At 40.1% G+C, this 20745-nt stretch overlaps 1 protein-coding gene across 1 annotated transcript; it reads left to right on the top strand.

The window, feature by feature from the left end:
- Positions 1 to 7439: 7439 nt before the first annotated feature.
- On the top strand, positions 7440 to 19407 carry tnfsf11 (TNF superfamily member 11). Its single transcript, XM_077580467.1, has 4 exons — positions 7440 to 7737; positions 12089 to 12124; positions 16771 to 16897; positions 18338 to 19407. The coding sequence occupies exons 1-4, from the start codon at positions 7537 to 7539 to the stop codon at positions 18769 to 18771; spliced, it is 798 nt and encodes a 265-aa protein (XP_077436593.1). The 5' UTR covers positions 7440 to 7536; the 3' UTR covers positions 18772 to 19407.
- The last annotated feature ends 1338 nt before the right edge of the window (positions 19408 to 20745 follow it).

Raw genomic sequence — 20745 nt, forward strand, 5'->3', positions numbered from 1 at the left:
ACTTTCTCTGCAACTGTGTTGTCATCTGAGTATTTATGCTACTTTTTATGTGTATGTCATCTTCCGACTGAGAGATTTAGTAGCATGTACAATTAGCCAGCATAACAACATTTTGTTAGACCCAAATTATCTTTAATGTTAATATTATATTCTCACACCTTTTCTTATGTGCAATACCTCCCACATAATACATACTTCAAAAAGTCACGCCATCTTGAGAGTTTATTGTCTGTTGATTCCACATCATTTACAGTTTTCGCACAATTTTACGTTTAATATCAAATTTTCTCCATTTATTTTCAATGGGACAGACATTCAAGCATCACTTTCCACGTCCACTTCCATACATACAATTTATTATCATTCCTGTTTGATACTGCTTGGTGGCACATATGCTTAAGTGCATTGTCCAGTAAGCAACCAGGAAGTTGTGGGTTTGAATCCCACCTCAGAATTTACATTGCAAACATATGCATGGTTATTATGCTAAGTGGCATACAGTACATGTATACCAACTGACTAAAATATGGGGAAATGCATTACAATTTCACTTAAATGATTAAACACATTTACCCCCGTTCAGCTTTGTTGTATTATTTAATACTTTTCAATATAAATACGCAGTGAGCCATGACTTCCAACATGACAGTTAGGTCAGTGGTTAGTGCGCTTGCCTGCCACCGCTTCAAATCCTGGTTGGACCAGAATTTACTCAAAGTGCAAATTTCAATAATAGTTAATCCATTTGTATTTCATGCCATTTCTACATTATTATTATTTTTTGCATATTATTCTGTTCTATATTCAAAATTCTAATTCAATGCAAACTTTGTATTAAATTGCATTATTCATTACATACAGTGTCACTGATACATCCAAGCACACAATGGAACAGTGGTTAATGCACATGACTAGCATGTGGATGATCTGGCTTTGATTCACGCTTGGACCACATTTTAGTACAACTTGATTTCATATAATAATCATTGTCTATTTTTTTTTTTAAAGCTTAGTGGATAGTGCAGCGTAGTATTGACCAGTGAACAGAAGCATGTGGCTCCAATCTTAGTTTAGACTGATTGCAGTTCAAGTATTCTTATTTTTTATTATTTTCATTTTTAGCATTCAACTACAATTGATAATTTGTCATTTTCCCGCAATTTATCTTTCAATATTCTTCATAAGCATTTCACAAGCATTCCACATGCATTCAAATATTAGCATTCTGCTTTGATTAGCATTCAGCATTCACGTGTAGTTTCTCCAGAAATTGCACATTGTAAAGTAACATCTTCAATGTTTAGGTTCATTGAGATTATAAAATATCTTGAATGTTTACAAAGTCACGTTTAGCAGGTTCATTGACATCTAAATGGTCCTTACAAAAACACAGTCTATTAAAATGTATTTGATGATTTTCCAAAACGTATTAAAAAATATTAACATTAACAAAAACACCATGTAAGGTTTTTTGAATCCTGTACAATGTCTTCAGTGTTTCATTAGGCATGTGTTAAGTTTATTAAGACTATCAACGTTAACATATATGAAAAAATGATATTTTCCCGGTTCCACATTTGCTTTATTGACTGACAAACTCGCTGGTTGCTATCTTGCAGCATCTTGGGTCCTGTCGAAGTGAGGAGAGGAGCTTCATTTACTGTAGATACTCTATCACCTCATTTATTTAAATTTTTTTTGCTTTGCCAGCATTTTTTGGCATCCATGGGCATTGTTGGGAGCGTTACTTTAAAAAAGTAATTAGATATAGTTAGTCATTACTTGCTTAAAAAAAGTAACTGAGTAAGTAATTGAATTATTTCATAATAAATAACTCATTACCAGGCAAAGCGACTATTTTCATTTTTTTTTTAATATCAAATGATTTTGATTTAGATTTATTAATATTATTATTATTTTTATACAAGAAATTCAAATTATATACGGGCTTTATAGGGCTCATGTGCATTTTTTACTGGCTGTGACACTTCACTGATGATTTATATTTTTAATCACAGCAAAATCAATGGCCAACGGCCGGCTACTCAGGAAAAATAAGTTGTGGAACCCCAAAAACAGTGTAACAGTTTAGTCAGTTGTGGTTTATTGAAGACTGTACAACGTATTTGCACTTGACAAAACATATACAGTATGTTAGGTCTAAATTGTCGGGAATTACGGAAAATGCTCAAGTTAAGTACATTAAATGTAAAAACTGAATTGTCTTCAGTGTTTACAAATAGATAGTATGTTGGTTTCATTGAACACTAGAAATTGGTTTTCATGTTTTAAAAACTCTTAAATGTCTTCCACGGTTTTGAAAAGACCTACATTACAATATTTTTTTTCCCAATGTGGTTCAGGACTAGCTCTTTGAAATCTAAATCCCCCACAATATAAGTTGCACTTTCTTCGGGATGGCTTTCTTTATTATAAAGTCAAGTAGTAACCTGAAGGTAAATGATACACTGCTCAAAATAATTAAGAGAATACTTTGTTCCTTTTTTTTTTTTTTTTTTTAGCAGTATATGAAATAAAGGCATGCTTTCTCCTATCATGTCAGTGTCAGTCATACACTCGCTCACTCTCTTTCTCGCCAGCCCACGCAAATGAACCGTAACCCAATCTTCCCAATGAGTGGAACATTGATTCAAATATAAACTTTTGATTAAACCACAGGTCCATGTGATGTTGGGGGGTAAACAAGGGGGCAGTACAAGGGGGTTGCTATGGAGGCAGTCGCTTCGAGCGTGAAGAAAGACGATCCTCGTGAGTGTTTTTGTGTTTTGCATGGAAGACTTGGAGTGAGCCTGTTGCCACAGAGGATGTGGGAGTGAGGGATGAGACACATTTATTGCCCTCCATGGCTTCTTGAATGTAGACTCTCCATCAGATGAAAACACAGCATTAAGGAAAAATAGGGGCTTGTTTTAAAATGTGTTTGTCCTTTTTCCTGGAGAAGTTACCATTTGTAACTTCTCAGCTCATCACCATCTGGTCATGAGATCTGTGCCATGACACTCTTCAGGCACGCTACAAAAAACCTGGTATGTTCCTTCAAATGACTGAATACTTTGATGTTTGCAGAAACACATATTAGCTTAATCTAAAACACAAACTCTCTCAACTGATTTTAAAAGTTAGGTTACATACTGTATGGAATCACTATTATTCGGTTTCATATTCCATTCATAGAGTCCATTTGTAGCTTAACCCCCCCCAAAAAGTGTTTGACCATTTCCCTTTGGAGGATGCTCCGGGAGCACAGGCCTTTTTGGTCCCTGTATGACCGATGCCAGAGTTTGGTCTGCATTGCTGGCAGTAAGTCAGATTTGTTTTCAGTGAAGGTTGCATTCCGCCAAGGCTGCCCTTTCACCTAATTCTGTTCATAAACTTTTTAGGGGTACTTAGCTCATTTTCAGGAGTAAGAAGATAATATCCATGCATCCATCATCTGAAACGCTTATCCACACGAGGGTGACGGGCATGCTGGAGCCTATCACAGCGGTCTTTGGGCAGTAGGCGGTGTACACCCTGAACTGGTTGCCAGTCAATCGCAGGGCACACATGGACGAACATGCACACGCTCACAATCACATCTAAATATTTGTCGATAATTCATGTAAAAGTTCATTATTTTTATGTGCAATTAATACCTTTTAAAAACACATTTTGCTACTTGCTGTCAACTGAAGATGACATTGTGCGTGCTCAGGAAACAGTTAACGGCCACTCATGTCTCAATTTGCTAATGTCACATGACCAAACCCAGAAAGCAGGTGAACCGTGATTGGTCGTCACCTGTTTACTGAGTACCTACAATGTCATTTTCAGTCGACAGTAAGTGGCAAAATGTGCTTTTAAAGGTTGCATGAAAAACAATGACGTTATCAAATTAATTCTATTACAAAATACTTTTTACTGCTGAAAATGTCAAAATGAGTCAAGTATCCCTTTAAGGAGTGAATCTCTAGGCACAGCCGATGAGTTGAAGGGGACTGATTTGGTGTCCTCAGTATTACGTTTCTGCTTTTTGCAATCGATGGATGGATGGAGGCAAATTGTAGACCACATCAAGGCCTTCTTTTTTTCTTTCTTTCTTTTTTTCTTTTTAAATGAGAAGCACTGACCTACATTTACAAAACTCAATTCAAATAAAAACATAAATAAAATAAAATACACCCATCCATGGCAAATCCTGTTCAACCTAAAGTCTATTGAATGCACTAGAGAGACAAAATTTAATGTTCAAATTTATTTAGTAAATAATGTCCCAAAATCAATTTTATTTCAATTATTTTATACTGTCTTGCCTTTGTCTGTGTGTGCCTTTATTTGGAGCGCAGTTTATGTTGTACCCAGTTTGGCCACTGAGGGGCAGTGTGGTTCCATGCGGTCTAATACACTGTTAAGTTGTAGCCACATTAGAGAGTAGAAGGAAAAAGTCACGATCAAGTTATTCCAATAAAAGTTATTTTTTTCCAGCGTGGAGCCGTTCTTTTGAGTGATAAAAGTGCGCGAGTAGCGGGCTAATTAGCATTAGCGCGTCAGACTGGAGTAGATCACATCTATAGATTGAAACAAAAATCATTGTCAATCAAATTATTTTGAATCAAAATAGTTCTTAGTCGAAAATCGATTCTGAATCGAATCGCAGACCCAAAAATTTGAATCAAATTGAATCGTGAGACATTCAAAGATTCCCACCCCTATTATGAACATTATTGGTTTGTGTGTTTTTGTTATGTTTTGTTTTGCACAAATATCCTCTCATTTTGAATTTGATGACAGCAACATATTTCAAAAAAAGCTTGGCGAGAGACTGTGAAAGTTGAGGAATGCTCAAAACTCCCGTTTGAAGCATTTCACAGGCAAACAGGTTAGTTTGAAATTATGATTAGATTAATGGATGGGACATGGTTCACAACTTTGGGAATAACTGCTAGAGCAAATAGTTGAACAGTTGAACATTTCTCAATATAATTGTAAGGAATTTAAGGATTTTATCATCCGCCATAAAATGGAAAATTGTGCTGTGGTCTGACGAGTCCACATTTTAAATTGTATTTGGAAATCATGTAAGTAGTCTCCTCCAGTGTAATGTATTAAATTAAAAAAAATCTAATAGTTGTTCCACGAAATTGCATTCATTCATTCCCAACAGTCTATTCTCTTCAGTTTGTAGCATTTACTGATTACAGCAATGTACAGTATGGTGATTAGTATATATATATATATTTTTTTTTTGTCCAATCAGACAAAATCTGGTGCCATGTCCATCTAATGTGCCCAGGGCCTTCAGAATCACTACTGTTAGTAATGTAACTTAAATTAAGTACAGTCTGCGAGCAATGGGACTGGTTCTTAATCTTCACCCAATTATGTTTTCAAATTTTACTCACAGGATCAGCTATCAAAATAGCCTGTTCGGTAAACCGTTTACATGTCACTGGCGAAGTCACTTGAGTCTACAGTCACTTCACTGACACGAATGTGCAGTGGTGACTGTAAGGTTCCTGGTTTTAACATCAGGGCCTGGTGGACAAGGTGCACTCTTAATTCAAAAGATCATCAACGCAAACACTGTCGTCCCAAGAAGGTGATAACTCCCGCATCCCTGTCATCCATTTTCTAGCCTGAGGTTTCAAACATCAACGCCGACCCAAGCAGTAACAAGCCGCCCTCTACCCGCTCTTCACTGACGCAGCACACAGATCCCGACTTTGGCAGGAAATAGTTGCAACCCGATGCAAAACAACATGGGTTCTCACGAGGTTATTAATGACCCCTTGACTGTGCGAGAGCGCCGGTGCCAGGACCAGGGTCTCGCCAAATCGCAGGAGGTCTCGCAGCACCAAAATCAGGAAGTCTATATACTGTAAGTGTGAAGTGAGGGGGAATGCGGTTGTGCGAACATAACCAAAATCATGTGTGTGGTTTGATGAAGCTGGAGTATTAAATGAGCGCAGCGACCTGAGGTTTGTTGGTTAGTTATATGTAGGTGGGGGGAGTCTGGATGGAATCTTGCTTTGCTTCGTAAGTTGCGCTGCCTAAAATAACTTGTTCCTGGAAAACCCGATTTAAGTCCGTACTGACGTGGATATTTCAAAAAACATCGTACGTCACTGTCTCAGTAAAAGCATCTCCCAAGTTCACACTTGGAGGAACAGCCGAACTGTGTGTGAACTGCATGGTTCAGTGACACAATTCAGATTTTTATTTCGGACATGTGTCTACCCAATGTAAATAGAAAAAAGAGCACAGATGGGTTGGATTTGTTCTGCCCAAAATCAATTAAAATGTGGATAAAACCTGGTATGTTTTGGATACCTTCCATTGCAAGTACAGCGCAAACACAGAGATCGGATATAGCCAGTCAACTTGAGCTTGACGTCATTGGAATACACCAATTTCTAATATATATTAGATGGACATACGACACATGACAGTGATCCATTCAGCTGTTTGACTTTGGTGAGGTCTTCACACTACTGAGTGGCACTGTAGGAGAGTTGATTTTGTGCTTTCTCCTAAAATGACTTTAAAAGGCTAAAATGGCTTGACAGATGGCGCCACCAGCGATTATTATTCGTCGATGGCGGCCGTATGGGTTGGGTGGTAGGCCAACCAGAAAATTGACTGGATCGACTACCCCATCGACGAACCACGACTAATCAGTGTTGTCAGTGTGTGCGCAACATTTTTCTCTGAAAAAATAAAGAAGCCAATATTATTGTAAGAGTACTACTTTTTCAAAAAGAGAATTGTCTTTTTTTAATGACTAATTTCGCATCATACCTTTTTTTTTTAATTTTTTTAAATAAAAACAATTTGACTTAAAATAAAAAGCTTGGTTATCATTACATTACCTTTTTTTTTAGAGAGAGAGAGAGCTCAGTATTGTTCATTGGTAATCTTACCGATTCGACATGTCATCATCATTGCTCTCTCTTCTTTTATTTCTAAATTCTTGTTCTTTTTTTTTTGTATGTGCGTAAGTAGGTGCATGTGCGGGTGTGTGTGTGTGCATATGTGCGTGCGTGTGAGTGTGCGCTCATTAATTCACCTAAAATCTATTAAAAATCCCATACCGGTCACTTGAACCGAATCGAACCGGTTATAATTACATTACCAATATTAATGATTACTGATATAGTTATACATTTTCATTCAAAAATACTGATGATTAAAACTCTATTGAAATCAGATTTTGTCATGACGTCACATAACCAGCAAGTTACAAAATCGGCGTGCAAAAGTGGTGGGGGTAAGCACGGAGGGAGTGGGTGGGTCACGTGTTCCTGTGATAAGGACTGGCGCACCACCTGCAGCTCACTCACTCAGCTCCATCTGGACTAATAGCAACCGCCTCACCAGTGGGACAGGAGCAGGGGGAGTTTCACTTCATACTCTCTTCTCTGCGCTTCGGCCCACCCACTTCTCCACTGACACTCTCACACACACACGCACTCACACTGCTTCACTTCGGCGCGTCCACTGAGTCCCATCCGCACGCACGCAGGCACGCACGGGAGCATGGCAGCCGCCCATGGCGAGTACAGAGGCTACCTGCGCACTACCGTGGACGTGGAGGCCGGCCACCACCGCCTCCAGCCGGCGGCCGGCTCGGAGCACTCGCACCGACCGCTCCTGTTCGGCACCCTGGTGGTCATGGGATTGCTCCAGGTGGCATCCAGCGTGGCCATCCTGCTGCACCTGACCGGCTATTTGCAGGAGGTAAGAGGCTGCTGCTTTTTTAACGTTCTTTTCATTGTTTTTTTTCTAGGCATTTGTTTCTGGCAGCAAAGTTCGGCTTGGTTGCGCAATTTTATATAAGCTGCAAAGTTCAAAAGGAAACGAGCTAGTTGAGTGTCATCTGTACTAGTTTAAAAGTGTCCGCAAAGACGTGTCGATGCGCGTCAAGGGTGCACAAAGACGCGTCTAGTGTGCTTTTGTTCTGCTGCGAGAAGTGAGAAACATTTCCACGGAACTTAAAAATGAAATAAAAATATCCAACATATCTACTTGCGCAACGCAGATGTTTCCACTCGACTGTGCACATCCGCTGTTATTTGTGATTAATATGTGCAAGATAAGCACTGCAGTATAAACAACAGTTTGCTAAAAGTTCAAGAACACTTGAGATGTTCCAACATGCAAAGTGCAACAACAAAAAAAGATTACAAGAAAAAATACAAGAAAAAAAAACTCTGCATGCCTCATTTGTTTTTGTCAGGTCATTATGAAAGCTCCTCTCTTCATTTACAATAATATTTACATTGTGCCACGATTGGCTTTTTTGTAGAACTTGTGGTTTTTGGGCAGTTGGATGATGGTCATGTCGAGACAAGCCAAAAAGGAGCAGACCACATTTGAGCTGTGTCAGGGTGCTTCGGGTTCACCTGGAAAGCATCCGGATGACTTTCTGCTGGCTTCTCACTCTCACTGTGTTTATGGAATGATATGCTTTCACTTCGTCTTCTGCATAAACACTTTGCTTGAGTGCCTTGAAGAAAAACAAAACTCATTCAAGTGGTGCAAGTATGCGTATTGTACACTAAAGTTGGTGAGCATGGTAGATGTTGTATTTAAGCATTCTAAGGTTTTCAGACATCAGTTCTACATTTGTAGATAAGTAGTGTAAAAGGATAGGTTATGTGCATTAAGCCTACTATATATATGTTACTGATGTGTATGTATATGGCTTACTGTTAAGTATGATGGACAGGCAAGTCTAAAATGGTGTTTAACTACACAAAGTTTAAGTCCCTGATGTGTCAGATTTACAGTCAACTGGGAGTGACAAATAAATAGCTTGAAACATGCCCTTTATTTGGACAACTGCACACAAGGGTCTTTTTCTTTCTGTTCCCGTCAAAGTGATGTTATACAGAGAGAGTAAGAACAGGATGACTTTGAAAGTGTGTTTTAAAATGATAAACTGTTTAGAGCAGTGATGTCTAAACTCGGTCCTCGTCCTGTTCATTGGAAACAGGTGCGTTGGAGCCGGGAAACATCTAAAACCTGCAGGACTGAGGCCCGGTCCACACGAAAGCCAGTTTCAATGTTTCCTCACAAGTTTCTTACCGTTTAGGTTGTTTGTCTGCACGATGGTGCGGTTTTGGAGCTTGAAACCGATCATTTTTTAAACCGGGTTCCAGAGTGGAAAGATTTCAAAACGCGCCTCCGTACGCGTCCGTCCGGACACCATATGCAGGATACTCCTCCAGTGATGACGTAATGGTCACAGCTCAATGACGACGCATTGTCGCAGATTGATGATGTATGCGCCAATTCTCTCGTGACTGCACGCAAACCGTCAGTATGTCAACAACAATGGCGAATAGCCGTGTCGTAGTCGTTTTGCGCAGCCTCCTTAGCTTCCTTATGCTTTTGCAGCTAAATATTTTGCTTCTTTATTCACACTTTCAACAAGCGGAGCAAAGCCATGTTTGTTCTGTAGATTGCAATAAAGTTAGAAGAAAAAAAAGTGTTTGTCTTCTTTGCTGATTCTTCTTCTAGCTTTCCGTTAACTCACTGTGGCTGCTCTACAGCGCCAGTCCAGACTTGGCATATACATTACAGCCGTTAAACGTCCTCAGCATCTTCTTTTGGAAGCACGCAAGTCTTGTGATGCTTCTGTGTGTACGAGATTTGTTTGAGGAACGAAGCCGGCTTTGCTTCCGGCTTGACGAGGTCTGAGTTAGGACACCACTGGTTTAGATCGTGTAGGATGTATTTTTTTTCCCATATGGTTGGATTTTCATCTGTCTGGAACGCATCCCTTGAGATAAACGAGGGCTCATTGTAAGCATTGGTTATGTATATATGGTTTAATATATGTGTAAGTCAAAGTCACAGAGAGAAGTTAGACCAATTACATATACGTAACCGCTACTTAAACCCAAGAGTGCTTGGCTGATTATGCTGGCAAGTATGACTAAGAAGTGAGTCTAATAGTACTTGTACATTACTTGGAGTCACTCATTTAGCAGCTGAGACTGCCTTTTAAATTTTCAATTTTTATTTGTTTCATTAAAGAAGAAATCCTTTATCGAATGACCAATCCCCAATTTTTTTTTACCATTTGTTTTGTCCAAGATTTATTGACACAGCTTATTGTCGCTATTGGACTCTTTTATTTATTTTATTTTTTTACGATACTTCCCCTATAACCCAGACAATCTACTGCCCGGTAGTCCCGTTGGTATGAATATTTTAGGGTGAGCGACTATCGGTATAGCCAAAGCTAGTGACACTGCTTGCTATCCACAACCTTATTTTTGGACTCTGAGAACCGCACAGAGGTACAGATAGTTTTCAGTCGCAGAGTCAGATCGGGAACACACGCAAAGCTAGGACTTAAGCAACTTAACAAATTAGCTGTCTTAAACAACTATTAACACAGTTAAACATCCATCAACACCTAACTGTGTGTTAAGATGAGTGGGAATTAAATAGTTCGAATAGTTGTCAGCTTGGCAACTTTTGCTAAAACAAACCTTGCCTAACATTAGCCTCAAGGCTAGATAGTGGTTAGCGTGGTGTGGGTTAGGTGTCATTCTGGCAATAAAACAATCTTACATTTCTGATTTGTACAGTAACGTTTAACATAATAAATATAATATAATATTCACCATAATATATGTAGTTTTATAAATCTGTCCTTTAAAAGTATTGAAATAAATGTAAATATTGAAATTAGAGATATGAATTGTATCATGTATTTTAGAAAGTTGCCAAGGGTGGAACCTTACCTACAAAGAAGTGTTCATAATTAGCATGGATGTACGGAATGTGTATTTTTCTTATACTTGACAAATATTCAGTCTTCAAAATTGGTGCCACCTGTATTGTTGCAGCCAAACACCGCACAGTAATTTATTAATTTTTTTACATTGACAATCAAATGATCTGTTCAAATACCCAGTGATCACTAGAACAAAACAATGCGTAGACCTCTAGCATGACTGCGGTGTGTGACATCACAGGGAAGCGACTGTATATAGAAAACCTAGTCTGGTGGCAGACAGGCAAATTGAACATCCTCGACGGCTAGCATAACCTACAGCAGCAGCAGCTGTTGAGCCAGTTCTATACAGCACTCACTGGGTCGGTTCTGTCTTTGGTGCTACTTCCAGGAAGGTCAAACTTAGACTGCAACAAACAGGACTGCTTTGATGATCTGGCACCCCCCACCCACTGTTGAGGACTTGCATGCTGCAAGAACTAAGGTCGTATTGTTGGAGGGACTTACAGTATAAGTAGAGAGAATTCCTTGTTTGTTTTAACATAGTTGGCCAATAAAGATGATTATGATCCGGATTGTGACTAGTCAACTAATCGCTTCAACCCCATCATTTTGAATACTCTCATCCTGCATGTTTATAGTAACATGAGAAATCGAAACCCTTGAAACAGCAGTATACTGTAGCTCAATCTGCAAAGGCCTGCAGGTTCATGACCTGCTGGTAACCACAATATGGAAGTTGGAACTGCTTGGTGGAGAGAAGACATCTGACATCCATATTAAAGAAATATGAGTATACTTATTACATACGCTTGGCATTCGTACTTCAACTGAAGATACTTTGTTTTTATAAGCATGCTATTTGTTGCTGGGTGGAGGCCAGCAGAGAGAGAAGAGTGACTGTGTTTAATTTGACAGCTTCGGAACGGACTTGGAATAGCAGTCAGACTTCGACTCTTCCTCGAGGAGAATCTTTGGCTTTGTCATGCCGATGACAGAGAGTGTACGCTTGCATGAGTCAGGGAAAGTGCGAGGGGCGCAGTCTGGCACTGGACCATCAGCCGCCGTCAACACCTGCACGACTTTCCCGGAGATCAGGAATGCTGCTCTGATCACTCGCATCAACTTTTTTTTTTCTTCCCTCGTTGTATGCATGCCCTAAAGCCTCGTTGACACAATTGAGTAAGAAAAACCAAGCTCCAAATCACTTTTGACTCTTAAGCCTGCTACTTGGGAATGTTGAGTGAACTTGGAACTGGAAAATAACAAATGACAAGAACATGCTTACTTAGATGGTGCGATGATCCACTGACCTCTGCCCTCTTTTGCCATCTCCAGGTAGATCTGACCACTGCTCCACATCGGCCCATAGAGGTGAGTGTAACACTCCTTTTAAAGAAGATAATGCATGCTAGCCAATGCCTGTCTAGTGCATGTCAAAGCAATTGGTGGCAGTACAACCCTGAACTGTAAGGCAAATCAAAAGCACAACTCTATGAAAGATGCCTTCACAAAATGGAAATGCGTAAATAGGTCTTTAGGTATATAAAAAAAAGTCCCATCTAATGACAAAATCTAATTAAATATGTATTCCAAAACATTGAAAAACCCAGGTCAAGTTTCAGTAGTAGCAGATCAGAAGGCTGTAGAAAGTAGTTTCTGGATAAAGCACAATAATGAGAAAGAAATCGAAATATACATGAAGACACAGAAACAGGAAGTAAAGGCAGACAATTTCATTGCTGTAGAGTACATACCAAAACAACAGATTGCTTTATAAAACTAAAGTCTGTTTTAGCCCATCAAAACTTGAAAAGTAATAGAACATAGTGGACTTTTGAAATGAATGAACATGGACAGATTAAAAAAAATAAATCTACACACTGTCCTTTTAAATCTATCTAAATGTACAACCTACAGTATGTATTGTAATTTTCCCAAGTCACAAAGAATATATCGCTGCTAACTTGTCAACAGGAGGCTCACACATGCGGATTGTCCCGCCTCATAATACACCACTGGTGTTGTGGCTCGCTGTTGCTGCCAAACCACCACAATACAATACTATGACTGACTTGTGCCCCGTGTCTTGTTGAGTGAAACTGAGGCTGAGGTAATCAACATTTCAAAGCATACCAGGTAAACCCGTTCAGAATGACAGCTTTAATGATGTGGTTATGTCGCTAAAACCTGATACAATCTGCAGATTTGTAGCTGGCGTGTAAAGACCTCATGATTTTATTGTAAAATCCGCCTGTGGCTGAAAAAAAGATGTTCATGACATGACATATACAAAAATGGATTATGATATCCATAACAGTAACATACAGTGTAAAAACGAGATCACATATGCATGCAGTACAACTTTGAACTAATGTGAATCAGTGAACCGCCATAAGCCAATTTCAATTCAGTTTGAACTCTGCTGCCAACCAAAACAGCAGCACTCAGCTGAATTTAAGTATTCAATGTGGAAACAGCATCTTCAAGGACGAATGGAGTTCCAGTAAAGTCTGCGGCTCTGGCTCACTGCATTCACTTCAATTCTATTGTTTAATTATACAGATAAGTTTTTTATTTTTATTTTTTTTTACATTTTTGCTCTCTGTGTTCTAGTAGGAATTAGAATGTTAATGGCCATCCAGTAAGTTAGCTTGTATGTAGAAATACTTTGGCTTTAATATTAACACATGCGCAACATAACTAGCTAGCTTCTCTCAAACAGAGGCCATTGGCACTCTATGACCAGCTGAATCGTTTTGCAGCTCAAAAGAAACATCAACTAAGTCCTTCGCAACAATATAAACAGTTACATATGACTAAATGCAGCAAAAATGAGGACTGGTGTGTTGGTATTGAGTGGGTGAAGAAATGTGCTATATATCCCGGTTAAAGCCTGGTATTTCCACCATGGACTAGGGTTGCCACCTTGGATTTGTGAAAAAAAGGGACACCTGACCAAGATCGGTCACTTAACAGTCAAGCTTGAAACTATTCATACCCCCGGCAAATTTTGAATATGTGGACATGACAAAATCCCAAAACACACAGCAAAAAATGGTTAAGAAATGTTTTTTGGACGAAAATATTAACATTTTGCAGTGGCCCAGACAGTCCAGACTTGAATTCAGTTGAAATCTGTGGAGGGAACTAAATATCAGGATGATGACAAGAAGAGCTTATTGCTAAAGATGAATGGGAAAAAATATCAGCGTTTTATTTGCTGTAATGGCCAATAAAGGCTTTTCTATTGATTTTTGAGAACAAAGGTATGAATAATTTTGGACGTGCCACTTTTTGTTCAAATGTATATAAAAGTTGAGATTTTTTCCCACAGAGAGAGAGAGTAATGCAATGTATGTCTGAACTTAGTGTAAAGTTAATTATTCAGCTAGTCACACACACACAAACAAGGCATACACTCTAAAACACAATAAGGTACAAACACGACATTGGCAACGTGTATTGTACTATTCTAGAAAAACCTCACCCACAATTACGTACGTACCGTTCTATAAAAGGCCGCTATGTGATACAAGTGTCAATATAAAGTACATAGGCTACATTCTTGTTAACATTTTTTGTTCAAATTGATGTAGAAATGTCTGAAAATCCCACTGTTCTTCTCTACACTCTTTCGTCGTGACTCACCGACTTCCCTGACTTCCGTGAGGGAAGGACTGAAATTACCGTAATTACTGTACTTTTTCTGTAAAGCTCAAGGGCCTAGCTTTCAGACACCATTGGAAATTTTCAGATAACACAAATGGTGCCAGAGTTATGGTAATCCAAAGTGCCGCCGGTGGCACGCTCGGTAAAAAGCGCTCCACAGTAGCGCAGGGGACGTTTTTAGACTACAGAATTAAGGAAATCAAATTATCTTTTGGCACTCTTCTTAAAAAAAACGGGACAAATTTTGTCCTGGGAGAGATTTTTATTTTCCCAGAACAGCTGGTAAAAAAAGAGAACAATAATGGGGAAAACTGGACAGGTGGACACTCTACTATGGACTGCATATCAATGGAAGGCATCGGATTCCCCTATGCAGGTAGCACGCTCAGATGGGAAGGATTGGGTGGAATAAACCTTTTTTCAGGCAAGCTGGTGCTGTCATCTAAATCATAGGTGTCAAACTCCGGTCCTCGAGGGCCGCAGTCCTGCAGGTGTTGGAGGTTTCCCTCTTCCAACACAAGCTGATTCCAATCATCAGGATCATTATCAGGCTTATGCAGAGCTCGCTGAAGAGCTGATCATATATCAGCTGAGTTGGAGAAGGGAAACATCCAAAACCTGCAGTACTCCGGCCCCTCGAGAATCGGAGTTTGACACCTATGGTCTTAAGTTCTCTATGGCTATACACTTTTCTAGCTTGTTTATAACAGAGAAGCGGAGATTCAAACCAGCCACCTCTCAACTGTGAGGCAGATGTGCTATCCGGGATCCATAAATGCAATAGTTTTATTGTTACCTTGGCTCATGCGCTACCCTTCTACAAAAATCCATGGAAAGTGTTTCGCTAATAATCCTGTAAAAAATCAAGACAAAAACATAACACCTCGTGTGAGAGTGCTGCTCATAGCAACTGATGAGTGTTTGGTGGGAGTATATTTATAAGTATGTATTGAATTTTATAGTTTTCTACTGTAGCTTTATCTGACAAGACAGTAAATACTGAATATCCACCTAAAGGCACATTTTAGGGTTCTTTTTTCCACTGCAGCCTCAGCTTGTTTCTTTTTTGTGGTTTGCGATTAAAAACAACAACGCCGTGATTCTGTAACAAATGAATCTATTTCAAATTTCCTTTGAGAGGATGTGCTGATGATGTACACCCGCGCTGCTTCCCATGTCAGGAACACTCGTCTCCCACGTTTATGAAACACAAGCATATCAGTTTTGGGGAAAGTCCAATCTGATAAAAGGTAATTTAATCATTGATTCACAACAAAAGAGGAGGAAGAAGAATCATCATCTGTATTTGTCATGTGCACACACATACATGAAACTTGACCTCCGCATTTGACCCATCTCAGTGGTCACCCACGAAAACACATTGTCATTGGCACACACTGGAATAGGGGGTTACTTAAGCACTAGGGGAGCAGTTCAGGGTATCGGTGTCTTGCTCAAGGATACCACAGCCGTGTAGAGTGGGTTGGATTGGATTTATAAAACATCCAGGCAGTTAGCTTGGCTGTAGAAGTAATGCAACAGCGAGCTACTCTCATTCCAATTCAAACAGAGAAAAGTGGTGCTGTCTCTGATGACCAGAAATGTTTCCTAGCTAGTAGAAAAAGTTATCCAACTCCTAGGCATCAACTAAAAAGCAAGCTACGATTAAATGCAGTAAAAATGAGAAATCATGACGATAACCGGGTGTTGGTATTGAGTGGTATAAGTTAAGAAATGTTCCACATATCTCGGTTGATCTAGATAATTGCCGTATTTACATCACCACATTCCAAAAACATGTTAGATTCATTGAGGTTTTTAATTGTTCATAGGTGTGAATGTAAGTAAGTGTATGTGATCTACGATTGGCTGGTGACAAATGTACCACCTCTTGCCCTCATCCGTATGTTACTTTATTTAATTTGTGCACAAAAATGCCTCCTGACTTGTGCACTCTTATCAAATGCTTGTTGGTGATTTGGTGGCGCAATGGTGATGCCGTGGTTGTTTTTCTCCTTATCACCAGCCAGAAGTACAGCAACAAGGTGATCCTGAAGTTGTTATGTTGATGTAAAGGGTGTAAATATTGTTGTTTAAAGCCAGCTGTGAGTTGGCGGTAACTGTTTACTTGCTTGGAAACCATGTTTGGACTGAATGAGACAGTGTGTGCGCACTCTGTCTCGACGGCCGTCAAGTACACACACTTAAAGACTTGACAATTATTTCATATGACAGCTGTGGTGAAACATATAATGGGTTTATTACTGGTGTTTTGGGGTTGGTTTGTCGTTTTACATTTTCCCTGCCCTTTTGTCACAATTTTTCGTCTCGTCCGCTCTTTGTGGTAGGAAGTACAGACGGAGCCGGTGCTAAACGCACTGAAAGCAACCAAGAAGAGCCGACGCTTCAAGAACCAGAAGGAGAGCCCACCCTCCGCCCACCTTCCCATCAAGGTGCATCAACAGTTGGCTAAGTGTGAGTCCTCTTCACCCAATTATAAGTGCATGAGTGTTTTCACTCTTCCTAAAAACAGATGTTTTTAGTGTTTGGTGTAAAAAGAAGGCACACTTTAAGATGGTGTCAATTACTAGCAAAAGCTAATTTCGCAGCCATAAAATAGTTTTTCCGATTTGCGCTTCAACAAGCTAACTTGCGTAAACAAGAGAGAGAAAACAGAATGTGAAAGTACAGTCAAATAGCAGAAGTGTTTATATACACATACTGAAGCCGACTAACAAAACCAAACAACTTTATTCAGCAGAAGCAATAAAAAACATTTACTATCAAAGTAGCTCTTACCTACCTACCTGCGTTTTTGTAGTTTCATGTACAGACGACAAGGTTGTCAACTGTAATGTAGCTATTTCAAGCCAGTAGTAGATGATAGCCTTTGTCGGCATATATGTGAGGTAAATGATGACTTTAGTATTTAATACATTTTCTGAGTGAAACGTTATAAGCACAACGCAACAATAGCACTGTGGTCTTCAATTGGTGACTTTGAGTGTTTCACTTTCTAAAGCCATTTTTAACAACTTGGCGTGAAACTCCCTCAGACATGAGGGAAAAAAAATCAGCATACATGTCTGCTGGGGTGTATGCGAGACGACCAACGCAGCACACCACATACGTAACAATATCCTCAATCGCGGGTCTCCTCTCCCAAACACCATCGATGTCAGTTGTAATTGTGTGTGGGAGAAGAAGAAGAGAAGAAGCTATAGACTCACTGCTAGCATAAGCATTGAAGTTGCAAACTCTTTTGATTTTTAACATGGTTACATGACTTGGGAGACAAACGCTGAACAACTAACTCACCATCTCCATTTGTGAAGTCTAGCTACGACGCAAGCTTCCAGTTGCTACCCAGTTGGCTCTCATTTAACGTAATGATCATGGAGTACGTGGCTCAGCCAAACTCAGTCAGAATTTGCAATCATAACAGGTTTAACAAAGCTTGCAATAGCTGTCAGGACCCAGGAAAAAAAGATTGGATAATGGTGAGTGCATTGACATGCTTAGCGCTTAGTCAATCAAGATAGCATTTAGCATTGGCAATTAATGCGCATGCCGTACCGTCAAAAACTCAATATAAGCGTAAAAAAAAGGTTACATCGCTAAATATTGGTCAGAAAACTACAATGGCACTTCACCAAATCATGTGTACATCTCTACGTATGCCCACATCAACCTTTTAAAATATTACGATCATCCCGATATTTTGTATTTCATAGATAAAGCAAGCACGTCTATGGAAAGCAAATCACTACAGCCATAAAATCGGTAATATTGGAGCAATCGTTTTAATATTTTCAGAGGTTGATTTACGCATAAGTAGAGTTGTTGAGTTGAACCACGACAAAACAGGGGACACTGTATTGTAACGCTAGCCTAAACCGCTCTCTTTTGTTGCAGTGGGTGAACCTAGTGCAATCCCCATCGACTGGGATGAGGTGCACGGGTACCGTCACAGGATGGACTACCAGAAGGGCAAACTGCTGGTCGTCAAGTCGGGCTTCTACTACGTCTACGCCAAAACCTGCTTCCGCTACTACGAGTACCCCGAGGATGGAGGCCAAAGCGACAGGCCCTCCATGGACGTGAGCAATACGCAGCTCATCCAGTACGTCTACCGCGAGAACATCAAGCAGAACAGCAAAGCGGACATGTTGATGAAGACGGGCAGCACCATGCGCTGGGATAACTCCAGCTACAACATGTACTGCGCCCAGCAGGGCCGAGGCGTCTGGCTGCAGCAAGGGGACGCCTTATACGTCACTGTGTCCAACGCGTGGATGCTGGACCCTGATGGAGTGGGGACGTACTTTGGGGCCATTAAGTTGGGTTAACCGAAAATGTTGACATTTGGGACGCCGCCATGCTACTGAAGTGACCCTAAAGAACCACTGATATTGTGCATTTAAACCACATAGCCTTTTCCTGACACAGACAAAAACACACTCGACTCGGTCCAATGTAGTGCTGGGCTCTCTAAAGGTGTTTTTTTTTTTTGAACTCATGTCATTCACTATGATCACATTTTACTTTGTTGTTTGTTTTTACACACTGATGAGACAAACAAATGGTGAGGAATTGTTGGCAAAGAAGATCAGCGTCATCATGGAAATACTGAAGCTGATGTACGCATCTGTTTGCATTTTAACATCAGCGGGATCAAAATATTCCTCAGCCGCAGCTGTCAGTGTTTTCCAGAAAGAAAGAAAAAAGATTTTTGTTGGTGTGATCGAGGTGGGCCAGATGAGGTGCCTTCACGGCGGCTACGTTTACATGCAAATCAATGACCCCATGAAAGTTGAGTGCAGGTATTCCATTTCGTTGTCACAGCGCCTAGTGTCCCCACGTCAGACGTTTCTTGTCAGACATCGTTTGTGACCCAACTCAAGAAATGTGGTACACGGAGATACTGTACCTCAGGGCGCATGCCAACCCTGTAGTGTCAATTTAACCTTCGCTGGCATTCTAAAGCCCTTTTCACTAGTGATGGCAAAATGAAGCTTCGTGAAGCACTTTGGATTTTTTTTACTCACCTAGATGGTGCTCTTGGTTTAAATGTAAAGGCTAGTGCAATGGAAATTGATTACATTTCCACTGCATCTTCCAACCAAGAGTGCCATCTAGAGGAGTCAAAAAATATCACAAGTGCTTCATGAAGCTTTCATGAAGCTTCATTTTCCCATCACTACTTTTCACACTGCATTCAGTCATGCGCCGTCGTCACATCCATTTATTGTGTATGTGGTGAGGGGCGGGGAAAACAGAATGGAGTATTAGGTGGCACAGAGCGGTGTGGCAAAAGGACTTGTACTGTGGCGTGAAGGCGCACTCCTCCTCCTTAAAATGAGCAAAGTCAGGGGTTTCTTTTGCAGCAGTGCGGTCTAACCAGCAGCAAAATCTCTGTTCTTATGCTGCATTCGAGTATGGTCGGAAGTCTGATATATCCGAGTTGGTTTTTCCCAGTTCCAACCTGAAAACGTTCGAGGCAAAAGTAAACAACCGAAATGGCGGATAGTGATAACTTGTTTTTTATTTTGGTCCTCAAAACCAATTTTGACCTCCTACAAACGTACCTTCTCGCAATTTTGCTTCATTTATTGTTTTTATCTTATTTCTTAAGCATTTCATAGTTATCCAGTTCAGAGGTTCACCATATAATTTCATGCAGGGCGATAGCGTCATACTGTCTAAGTAATGTAGAATATTTATGAATGAAGAAAGCTATCTAGCTTTATACTTGAGTAAATTGTGTTCTACCATTCACAGTCTGTGTTTCCAAAGGGGTCGCCATCGCAGAGTGACGTCACTTGTAGTCCGTCGGTGAAGTCGGGGTCCTTTTTTTCCCGACTTTGCAAGTGGAATTTCTGAGTTCAAGTGGGCGTTCCCGTACACACTTCCTGGAAAAGTCAGACTTTCGACCATCCTCCATCCTCTGCAGTATTACTTCCCTGTAGGGAGTGGAGCTACGAGAGCATTTTCAAATTATTCATTGGTCACCTTGGCGAGCAGTGGGGTCTATGATTGGAACAAAGATTACTGGGTTAAAAAAAAAGATAAAAAGATAAAGTTGCTTACAGTCATTCGCAAGGCACATTTGGACACACAGCTATTTTACACCTATGGTTTACAATTGAGAATATGCAATCAACCTAATGGGGGAGGCGACTGGCAGTTTGGTAAACTCCAGAAATTCTCGATGGCCAGCCCGCCCAACATAAAAGCAACAGTGTAGCTTGAAAGTATCTCTGGATCTTCACCAAGCTGTCCATACCATGGTTGGAGAAACTCTGTGTGGGGTCGTTAATGTA

Source organism: Vanacampus margaritifer, chromosome 11, assembly GCF_051991255.1.
Source record: "Vanacampus margaritifer isolate UIUO_Vmar chromosome 11, RoL_Vmar_1.0, whole genome shotgun sequence".
Lineage (NCBI taxonomy): Eukaryota > Metazoa > Chordata > Actinopteri > Syngnathiformes > Syngnathidae > Vanacampus > Vanacampus margaritifer.